The following is a 12,083-nucleotide window of genomic DNA, read 5'->3' as shown; positions in this document are numbered from 1 at the left end:
TGCTTCATAACACCCACTGGAAAGACTGAGAGATTCTCTCACGCCTTGGATTAAAATGGGAACAAGAAAGGATATTATGTTTTCTTTTTGGTGATTATGTACAATGCAAAGTGGAATGGAATGAGAGAGACAGACAGATGGACAGACAGATGCTAGAGATAGATGAATAGAGATAGATGGGTGGATGGATAGATAGATAGAAGAATAGATAGATAGAATCTATCAAGTACTTACCATGTGCCACACACGGTGCTGGTATAAGATTCAGTGTCGGAGAACTTGGTTTTAGTTTGATCACAACTGTGCCCTAGTCCAGTCACTCTGGTCAGAAGACCCTCTCCGAGCCTCAGTTTTCTGATCTATAAATGGAATAATAATGCTTGCCCTACCTGGGAAGTTACCAAGAGGCAAATGTAGGCTGGCATTCAGGAAAATTTTCCTAACAATTAGAGCTGACCTAAAGTGGAATGGCTGCCTAGACAGGTGGTAGGTTTCCCCTCCTTGAAGGTCTTCAGGCAGAAGCTGGAGAACCACATTGGACATGTTACTGTGGAAATTCCTTTTGTGTGTGGGTTGGGTCTGGATGTCTTCTGAGGTCATTAATTCCAGCTCTCCAATTCTACAATAATGTGAATGTTCCAATAGACGCCCTTTCTCCCTCCCAGTGCTTCTTTGAGAATGTCCCCTAGGGCAGAACTACTGAGGTTTTCCTTTGAGTAAAGATCATGTCAGAGAGCAAGGTCCTTCGGGAAAACTACAGATCTTGATGTGAAATGAGGTCAAGGAAGAAGGGGAAGGAAGAGCAAAGAAGCGTATTCTAGATCTCCTGAAAGCCAGCTCTAGTTCTGGAAACATCCTTCAGCAGTTTCTACATGGAAACCAGGGTCTGATGGCAAATCCCCGTTGATGGTACCAGCTGCTGGCAAGCTACTTTTCTTTCTTTGCACATACCTCTGCATGTTGCCTTATGTGATACCTCCTCCCCTTCCCTTTCGAGGCCACCCTTGACATTCATTTCATTTTTCTTTTTTTTTGTGAGGCAGTCGGGGTTAAGTGACTTGCCCAGGGTCACACAGCTAGTGAGTATCATGTGTCTGAGGCCGGATTTGAATTCAGGTTGACATTCATTTCAGTTTGATTTCACTGGGATATAGATGTTAGGGTACACCCAAGGTGCACCACACCCATACACCAGGAAGGTCATGACTCTTGCTAGCAATACTCCCAAAGAGAGCTACACATAGATGATCATTAGCACTGGGGTTCAACTACCCAACTAGCCTCTGGATAGATCATCTCAGGTTTTCCCAGGCCTTCTACAAAAGGCAGGAACCTTTGACCAGATCTCCTTGGAACCTTCCTATGGTTCTGAAATTATTCCTCAGCAGGATGGATGTGGCCAGCAAGGCCTTTACATTTTAAATCCTTCCATTTTACAGGTACATACCCCTTGTTTACCTGAGTGCTGCAGCAGCAACAAAGTTAAGGGAAATCCAGCATTTCTGAAACTTCCTAAATTCTATCTCACATGTCTGGAATATAATCCTTCTTTATCTTTACATTAGATTAGATTTTGTATCCTCCCTCCTTTAAGGTTCAGCTCTGTCCCATCTCTTCCACAAAGCCTTCCTTGACCACATTTGCCCTTTCCAAGTTGCTGGTGCCTTCTGCAGCCTCAAATTATTTGTGTACAGAGTCGATTCCCCAGTTGGCTGAAAGCTCCCTGAGGACAAAGAACGGTTCATTTTTGTCCTTGAATCACCAGTTCCTTGCATAGTGCTGAGTACAGAGTAGGTGGGGTTTTTTTGGGGGGGTGGGGTTTGTTTTATTTTTTAGGCAGTTGGGGTTAAGTGACTTGCCCAGGGTCACACAGCTAGTAAGTTTCAAGTGTTTGGTGTGAGGCCAGATTTGAACTCAGGGCCTCCTGACTTCAGGGCTGGTGCTCTATCCCCTGTATCACCCAGCTGCCCCTAGAGTAGGTATTTTTAGTACATGTTTGTTGATCTGAATTTTTGAATAAAGGTGGAAAACTGACCACTATAGGAAATTCCAGCTTCTGAGATGGTTGAGGCAGCCTGAGAACGACTGCTAGGCTGTCACAGTTGGGAAGGATGGAAGGGGATGGGTGGCAAATGAGACTTTAAATCATCAGTTCCTCTGAGTCTAAAAGAAGTCCAAAGTTGAGCTCTTACCTCCCTTACTAGATTTATTGGGTTGACTCAATGAAACAAATATTTGTTGAGTGTGTGTTATGTGCAAAGCCCTGGGCCAGGCTCTAAGGACACAAAAATGACACAAAACACAAAAAACAGTCTGGATTTGTTCTGTAAAACTTTGACTCAGTCAAAAAGCTGCACCCGAGGACCTAGAGGGCCACATGTGGCCTCGAGGACAAAGGTTCCCCACCCTGTGTGTGCTGAAACACAAGTTTATGTGTATGTGTGCAATTTTTTCAGTATTCCAAGAACCAATAATTTCATCAGTGTTGATACTCCTTCCATCAGTTCAGACCCCAGCCCCTCTCTAGTTTAATAGACAGGTATTCTAAAGTTGTTGTGGCCCCCAAATTCATCCTCCTATAGCCAACCTGGTGATGAATGTTTAGATAGTTTGGTTCTTGGATAATAGAGTTAGTCGATTACAGTACAGTAATCAAAGTCCTTCTGGGCTGACAAGACCTGCTAGAATTTACTCTCACCCACCCTAAGCTTCAAGGACCCAGGGGTCACTTCCACATTATGATAAGGTATCACAAGAGGCAGCTAGTGTGTACTGTGGATAGAGCACTGGACTTCGACTCAGGAAGACATGAGTTCAAATCTGGCCTTGTACATTTACTAGCTCTGTCTCCCTGAGCAAGTCATGTAACCTCTAACTGCCTCAGTTTCCTCATCTGTAAAATGGGGATGATAATACCACCAAGGGTTATTGTGAGGATAAAATGAAATATTTGTAAAGCACTTTGTAAACCTTAAAGTGCTATATAAATACTACCTATTGTTATTACAAGAGCACTCTGATAAAATGTGCATGTCATTCTTTCTATATGGCTGTGTTGTCATTAAGGACAGAGGTCATGGCATAGTCATCTTTGTATCAATAGGTTAAAAAAAAGGGAGGGATGGAAGACATGCCAGGCACAGGAAACTCACTCTCCTATTTTGACACCAGCCTTGACTTCCCTGCATTGGGGTTCATCGCATAGTCTTTCCTGACCTGATCTATACCAATATGGCTATCCTGCTTTTCCCTTCCTCAGTGCCTTCCCAATTTTTTTTTACTGGACATAAGTGGAGCCAAAGAGATGTGGTCACAAAATCCCAGAGTGGTAGAGGGACCAAATAGTTTTCCTCCGTGTCAGAAGCTAAGCTAGCCCAGAGGGCCTCAGCTAAGGAATTGATGAGGGTGGAGAGTCTGGGCTGAGGAATTAGGAGACAAGCTAACCTGGTGTGTGCACCTTTATTTCATTCATGATCTCTTTTAGTGAAATTTTAAAAAAAAATCTTTGTAGCCTATCCTTAGCACATAAGTAGGTATGTAATAAATATGTCCAGATTTGAGTCAAATTGAAGGAGGGAGATTTGGTATTTATTTGGATTTCTGGTTACTAACATGTGAGCATCCCTGTTCTATTCTAAATAAAATTTCCTGATCTCTAGAAGTGTGAAAAGAGTATCTTCTTTAACATTCTGAACCAAAATCCAATATGAAAAGCAGAGAGGTCCCTGTGGAATCCCTGTGTGGATCCAAGGGGAGTCTCAGAGCTGGGCTTGCCTAAGCTCCTTGATATATTAATCTCTATAATCCACATTGATATGAACAAAATAAACCTCTCCAACTGTTCTGTGATAACATTAATTCAGAACCCTAGCTATCCTGAAGCTGAAGAGTCACTTCCCATAAAATGAGCAGGGGGGGTAGGGGTGGGGGTTGTTTTTCATTGTCCTTATCATTTAAATAGGGACTCCAAGGCAGATTTTTTGAAACAAAAGGCTAATCCTTTGTACATCGGTCTCAAAGCACCTAACACATTGTGGATGCTAAGTCAGTGTTAAATAATAGTAATAATTAGCTCCCTGAGATTTCCAGCTGCACCATCTTTCTTGCTGCCAGTCCTCCAGAGAAAGAGGGAGCTTTGCCATGCCAAGTAGACCCTGGCATCCAGAAGTTGGCACTGTGATGGCTCCTTGTTTGGGCTTCTGACTGCACAAGACACGGTGACACCATCAGACATCACAAAGACCAAGTTGCCCCTTATAAATGAATCACTGCTACTTAAAAGGGGACCCATCTGGGTGTAACTGCATGAATGAAGCCAGTTTGACCGCTGTAGCCTTTCCGATGAGCTCTGCTTCCTCCTCCCCAAGGCTAAGCTTCCGGAGCAACTAATGTTTGGAAGACCAGAAGACGGCCTCTTAGACCCATCACATTCACTTACCAAGAGCCCAGCTCTAATTTGGTAACCCTGCCCTAAACAAATGCATCTCTCTGAGCATACACCAGAGGGCGTTCAGCCCCACCTCTCTTGGTGGTGAAGAACCTAGTGCTTTGTCCAAGGCTCAGTATCCTTGACTCAGTAGCAAGACCAATGGAATCAGAGGATCTGGGTCCAAGCCATGGTTGAAGAGCATACCAAAGAGGATCACAAATGGTATGTACACACACTGGCCTGTTTTTCATGGGAGTCATTTGGTCTGTGTTGAAATCCATGATGCTGGCACACTGTATTTCTCTGTGACATATACAATGTGTAGCTGCTCCTGGAGTCCTGAAGACCCGGGTTCGAATCCTATCTCTGACACTTCCTAGCTATGTCACATAGGCAAGTCACTTACTCTAAGTTACAGATGGGGATGCTTGGATGGAGGGACTTCCCATCGATGGTTAAATCATAGATTTGGTATGTCAGTCAGTCAGTCCTAACAAGCATTTATTAAGCACCTACTATGTACCAGAGATCATGCTATGTATTGGGGATGCAAAGAAAGGCAAAAAAAATTCCCTGCTCTCAAAGAGCACGTGGTGTAACGGGAAAGACAACATGCAAGCGACTATGTACAGACAAGCTATATAAAAGATAAATTGCAGGATACATTGGAGATAATCATCAGAAGGAATCCACCCTAGTTGAAGGTGTGGGGTCAGGAAAGATTTCTTATAGAAGGAAGGATTTTAGGAAGGACTTGAAGGAAGTCAGAGAAGCTAGGAGGAGAGAGAGGATTACATGCATGAGGGACAGCCAGTGGAAAAATGCATGTAGTTGGGAAATGGTGTTCCTGTTTAAGGAACACCAAGGAACACCAAGAAGGCCAGTGTCTCTGGATCACAGAGGATGTGGGGGATGAGTAAGGTTTAAGGTATAAGAAGTCTGGAAAGGTGGGAGGATGAGTAAGGTATTAAGGTGTAAGAAGTCTAGAAAAGTGGCAGGAAACCAGGTTGGGAAGGGCTTTAAATGCCAACAGAGGTTTTTACATTTGATCCTGGAAGTTTATAGGGGGCCACTGGAGTTTATTGAAGATACTTCTGCCTTCAAGAAGCTAAAATCTAATGGGAGGGACAAGATGTAAACAATATGTACAAACAAGCCAAGGACAGGATAAATGGGAGCTATTGGTCAGAGGGAAGTTACTGGCCTTAAAGGGGATCCAGAAGGCCTTGCTTTGGAAGGTGGGATTTTTAGCTAGGTCTTGAGGAAGCCAGGGAAGCCAGAATGAAGATGAAGAGGAGGGAAAGCAATCTAAGTATGGGGGACAGTCTAAAAAAATTCTCACAGTTGGAAATGGGGGGAGGCATGTCTCATCTATCACCCAGGAGTGCTATAGGGATTTGACATGAGCTTTGGAAATGGAACTGTAGTGAGTGAGAGGTCAGAATTAAGATGGGTAAGCTGCAAAGTGTCACATGCCAACTCCATGGTTGGTGCTGTAATGGAAAGAGAAGAAACCACCCACTGAGAGAAGCTTATCCTGCCTTATCCAGAACAGTTTGGGGCTTATTAAGGGTCAACATGACATCGCTTTGCTGACGTCTCCAGATTGGTGGCATTTGCCTTCTGGGCCATCCCTGCTGGGCTATCCTTTTGACACTTGGTAGAATGAGGGTACCTTTGGGCCTGACACCAGGGAAGGAGAATTTCTGGTTTAAAATCTGGGCCAGACACCAGAAGCAAGGAAAGAGAATTTCTGATTTCAAGTATCAGGGGAGACTAATTAGAGGTGATGAGATTATGCTGGCCTTTTTTTCTTTTAAAGACACACGTAGACCCCCTTACTCAGATGTTACAGACGGTCTTCTGGCTCTTTCCATCATCTCTCTGATTTAATGCTGTGACAGCCGTAGGCATGAATCCTCAAAGAACAAGCAGAGTTATATATTATCTCATTTTGTTCTGGAGAAAAAAAGGCAGATCCTTGTCTCCGTGTTCAAGTTATATAACAGGCAGCTGGCTGCAGGTGAGACAGCCAAGACTTTAGATCTAATTTGAGGCATCATCTCTGGCCTGTCACCATTTTTAATGTGACTGAGGCTAACCAACCTAAAGAGAATGGGACAAACTAGTACACAAAATGCTAGGGTCCTCAAGGGCAATTACCCCTCTAGACAGACACAGACACACATGTGTAAAGGCAATTTTGGAGCAGAAAGATTATTATTAGATCTAGAGAGTCAGAGGAACTGGATTTGAGTCTTGGCTTTGTCACTTTTTAGCTGTGTGATGATGGCCAAGTCACTTAAACTCTCTGGGCCTCAGTTTTCTCATCTGTAAAATGGGAAAGGCAACATGGGATAGAGGAAAGAGTACTGGATTTAGAGTTAGAAGGGCTGGGTTTGAATCCCAGTTCTGCTACTAACTACTGACTTGTGTGTGACCTTGGGTGAGTCAATCAATTCACAAACATTTAATTAAGTGCCTACTCTATGCCAGGCCCTGACCTAGGACCTGGGCATGAAAGTATGAAGAATGTAACAATCCCTATTCCCAAGGAGCTTAAATTAAGATAATTTCTTGACCTAAGGTTTTTTATCTAGAAAATGATGGCTAAACGCAGTCCAAGGTCCTTTCCAGCTCTAAAAATATGATTTATGATCCTTCTAGCTCTGCATCTTGTTGGACTATGTATCCCACGTGGTTTTGAGACTCAAAGGAGATTATGCATGGAGAGGACTTTGTAAACCAGAAAGTGCATTGGAGAGGACATGGAAAAAAGAGTTGTTATTCACACAGAGACATGCATTCATCTTATACATACACACACGCCCTGGTGCATACATATACAGCAACTCATAAATCCTATACAGTCCCTGCAAGGCTTAGACCGGAGGCTTTGCAACGGGACCAAAATAAAGACCCAAATCTTGGGGTCTTAAGTCTGTTGGACCCCTTACAAAGCAGTCAGTCCGAGCCTTGCCAGGACAGGCATACACATATACATGAATCATCATGATAATGGAAAGTGGCACCGGGTTTAGAGCAAGAGTCCCTGAGTTTGAATCGGGCCCTGCCTCTTAATTAACCTGGCGGACCCGGAGCAAGTAACTTAGTATCTCTCCTCTGTAAGACGGGGAGCGTGGGAGTGACTAACCGGCCTTCCAGTTTTAAATCTCGGATCCTATGTATAAAACAAGCCCATGCATGAACATCGCTCTTATATAATATTATCAGGGTGTCCCCCAAATCTTAGCGCAATTTTAAGCTTTAATAGCTTAGAATTACACCGAGAGTTTGGGGACACCTGGAACATACCGGCATTTCCAAGCTATCGCAATGCAGACTTAACATGTATATTTCTTTATGTATGTGTCATGCGGTCCCATGAAATACATCCACATCGGTACGCGCACAGACTGGGGACAAAAGAAGTCCCGAGGGGCTTCATTTATTTTTACTGCGGCATTCCCCTAAAATCCATCCTCGCCTCCCACTCCCATCACAAAGCAGCCCCGGCCTCCTCGGAGGGAGGCGCAGAAGTCTTGCCCAGGGCTGCCTGCGCTCGCGGCTCAGACCTGAGCAGCCTCCCAGAGCCCCTGGGACCTGCAGCAGGGACTCGCGAGCCGCCAGGCCACGCCCAGTCCCAGGCCTCCGTTGCTAGGGACTCGATCCCAGCCGTTGCCAGGGCCGCCCCGCCCCCTGGGAATCGGAGGGGCTATAGGGAGAGGGGCGGGAGAGACGGACGAGATCTCGCGAGTTCAGGCGAGATCTCGTACCGAGACTCCGGCGGCAGTTGCTAGGAGACGGGATTCATTTCCCAGGCTCCGGGACCTGAGGGCCGCTGCGGAGTTTGCGCGTGTGTGATCGCGGGAGGGCCGATTCGGAAGGAAGATGGTGAGGATGGGGGGTAGGGGGAGCTGGGGGAAGAGGGAGAGCGGGGCGCCCTTCCTTCCCCGCCTCGAAGAGGGGGAGGCCCAGAGCCTGCTGGGAAGGAGCAGGCGGGACTCGAACCCGGGGCCTTCTCCCTCCCATGTGACCCATCGGCGCCACTACACTTGCGCAGGTCCCTTTGCAGCGATGATTAAGGATGATGCTAGTAGCCACCCTCTAGATAGCATTACCCACAGATGATAGCATGTACAGATGAGGAAACCGAGGCTAGCAGAAGGTAAGGGACTCCCCCAGGGTCACACAGCTGATTGTGTGAAGCAGGATTCGAAGTCAGGTCTTCTGACTCCAAGTCCAGTGGCCTGTTCTTTGTGCCACCCAACTGTCTATCATTTTATCCCCGTGTTACAGATGATTTTCCATATATACATACACGTGTACATACAAATATACACATAGTTCTGTGCATAGGTGCATAGATGCACTTGTGGGAACACTGTATGTGTGTACATACACACACATACACACATGCATATATGCACTGCATGTGCATGTACATACGATATAGATGATATACATGTGTGTTGTATATACATCTATGTCCACTTATGTGCAATGTGTGTACATATATGTGTATCTATAGCTGTATGTACATCTCTATAGCTATAACAATCTATATCTCTAGGTAGAGGTATGATACAGATAGATCTCTAGAGATATATCTAGATATAGAGATGTATATAGCTGCAGATGTATACGCTTCGATAATATAACATCTAGATAGATATATATCTAGATAAAGAGATAGAGATCTGTCTATTTAGATATAGACATGTATATATTTAGCTGTAGATACACATATAAGTATGTTATATGACATCTAGATAGAGATATATCTAGATAAAGGATAGAGATCTATCTATTTAGATATAGACATGTATATATTTAGCCATAGATACACATGTAAGTATATTATATGACATCTAGTTATAGATATATCTAGATAAAGAGATAGAGATCTGTCTATTTAGATATAGACATGTATATATTTAGCTGTAGATACACATATAAGTATGTTATATGGCGTCTAGATAGAGATATATCTAGATAAAGGATAGAGATCTATCTATTTAGATATAGACATGTATATATTTAGCTGTAGATACACATGTAAGTATATTGTATGTCATCTAGATAGACATAGATATATCTATATAAAGGATGGAGATCTATCTATATATATCTATATATGTTATATGACATCTAGATAGAGATATATCTAGATAAAGGATAGAGATCTGTCTGTTTATATGTATGTATTTAGCTGTAGATACACATATAATGACATCTAGATAGATATAGATATATCTACATAGAGGGAAAGAGATATATCTATAGATATCTACCTACATATCTGGATATATAACTATAGAAATACCAGTATAAATATGACTTTTAGATAGAAATAGAGAGATGTATCTCTAGCTATGTATATACTTAACTATAGATATACATATGTATGTAATACAACATCTAAATAGATGTAGATATACCTAGATAGAAATAGAAATAGACATATCTATCTATCTATCTATCTATATATAGCTATAGCTATACATATGTATATCATATGACATCTAGGTAGAGAAATAGAGACAGATATATCTCTAGATATATGTAGCTCTTTCTATATATATACATGTATATAATAGCATTTAGATGTAGAAATATCTACATCTCGATATCCATATAACTATAAATATACATGTATATAATATGACATCTAGATAGAGAGAAATAGATATATGTAGATAGCTATAGATGTGTGCGTATGTATGTAATATGACATCTAGAAATAGATTGAGATAGCTTTAAAATTTGCAAAGCTCTTTACCAAAAAAGTTTTAAGTTTAAAACTCAGCTAAGACTTTTGGCATACTCTGTATTATCTCATTTTATCCTCATAACAACCTCGGCAGGTAGGGGCTATTGTGGTCCGCATTTTGCAGATGAGGAACTTGAGGCAGAGAGAAGTTAAGTGACTGGCCCAGGGTCACACAGCTAGGACGTGTCTGAGGCCGGATTCAAACTCAGACCTTCCTGACCCCCAGGTTCAGTGCTCTCTGTCTATGGTACCAGCTAGCTGCCTGTTGTATTGTCCCCATCTTACAGATGAGAAGCCTGAGTCTCCCAGAGGGGAAGCAACTAGCCACGGAACTCATCTAATTAGGCAGAGCCAGGATTTGACCTTGGGTTTCCTGTCTCTCCCGGCACCATGTCCTTGGAGCTCTAAAGCCTATAATTCTCTGATCCCTTGACTCCAAAGCAGGACCCCCCTCCCTGCCAGCAGAGCCTCCCAAACAAAGGGCCTTTTGTGCCTCATTGCCCGCTTTGGGAAGAATGAAAGAGCCCTGTCCAAGAAAAGAGGGAGCGTATAGTCCAATGAACAAAACATTGGATTTGGAGGTCAGGGACCAGAGTTCAGATTCTGAATTTGCTTCTTAGGTAAGATCATGCAAATTCCTTCACTTCTTGGGGCCTCAGTTTCCTTGTCTGTAAAGTAAGTAGGGAATGGACGAGATAGTTTTAAAAGCCACCTCCAGGTCTAAAGCCTGTGAACCTATGTAGGGGTGACAAAGACCACGGATTGCTGTGTGCCTTCCCCGTTCTCATTTACAACTGTCCCTTTCCAAAGGGTGCGTGTACCTGCCTGCCTGAGTCAGAACTGCACTCGCCTGTCACTAGCATCGCTTCTGGGGCAGGGGCCAATCAGGGCTGGCTTGGGTTCTGTGATACTGTGACTTCAGCACTCTCAACACTGATGGCAGACTACAGAAGGATCCCACCAGTCACGAGCATCTGGAAGTGAGTGTTGGAGGATCACGTAGCCCTGAGCCTGTCACCGCCTTTTTAAACAGAAGGGGTCCAGAACTTGTCACTGGGCTCAGAATCCAAAACCGTCGTTCCTATCCTGGCTTTACTGCTTAACTAGCTGAATGGCCTGAGGCAGTTAGGTAATATCCCAGGCTGCCATTTCCTCTGCTCTAAAATAAGGGGTTTGAATGAAGTGATGGCCAGTCCCTTCCAGCTCTAACGTATTGTGATTCTTTGGTATCCAAAATGGAATAGACACAGTGAGAAATTCAAAGGAGGGGACAAGAATCCAAGTGAGCCGAGGCTCTGTGGGGATTAAGAGGCCAACCCCATGAGTACCGCTAAAGGAAGCGTGTTTGAGCGCAGTGAAGGCAAGTAAAAAAAGGAACGAGGGATCCCACTCTCCTCTCAGCAGAGTCATTAATGACCTGTCTGGCTTTCCTGGCTTTCTGCTGTGGGTGGTAACTCACCAGTTCTAGAGGGGCACGTTATTCCTTTCAGATTCAGCAGGTTAAGTCAGCAGACTTTTATTATGCCCTTGCTGTGGACCTCTGAAGTTCACGGTACTCCTGAGGGGGCAGAGGGGACCAGAGCCACAAAGTTTAGATAAGGCATGGTTCTCTATCCTTTCAGAGTCCAGCGGGGGGACAAGATGCATACATACGTAGATAGCTATAGCATATGATAAAATGCATCAGAGTGCTGCAAACCAAAATGCTGTCCAAGTTCCAGACTTCTTCAGAGTGCTGTTCCTTGAAGCTGTTTTAATATTACTTGTTCCCCTTTCCTTTCCTTGGAGAAGTAGAGTGACCATGCATGGAGAGTATTGCATCTGCTGTCAGGTGGTGTGTGTGTGTGTGTGTGTGTGTGTGTGTGTGTGTGTGTGTGTGTG

The 12,083-nt window shown here is 43.8% G+C and overlaps 1 protein-coding gene across 1 annotated transcript in view; it reads left to right on the top strand.

The window, feature by feature from the left end:
* Positions 1-8,240: 8,240 nt before the first annotated feature.
* The window catches only part of GAS8 (growth arrest specific 8), a 23,761-nt gene continuing 19,918 nt past the window's right edge, over positions 8,241-12,083 (top strand). The window contains exon 1 of the mRNA XM_027847750.1: positions 8,241-8,323. Within this exon, the coding sequence (XP_027703551.1) occupies positions 8,321-8,323 (3 nt within the window). The 5' untranslated portion in view covers positions 8,241-8,320. The remainder of the gene's footprint in view (positions 8,324-12,083) is intronic.

The sequence above is a fragment of the Vombatus ursinus genome, unplaced genomic scaffold, assembly GCF_900497805.2.
Source record: "Vombatus ursinus unplaced genomic scaffold, bare-nosed wombat genome assembly UNPS02005286.1, whole genome shotgun sequence".
Taxonomy (NCBI): domain Eukaryota; kingdom Metazoa; phylum Chordata; class Mammalia; order Diprotodontia; family Vombatidae; genus Vombatus; species Vombatus ursinus.
The sequence above is the reverse complement of the archived record's forward strand: the minus strand, read 5'-3'. Positions and strand labels throughout refer to the sequence as shown.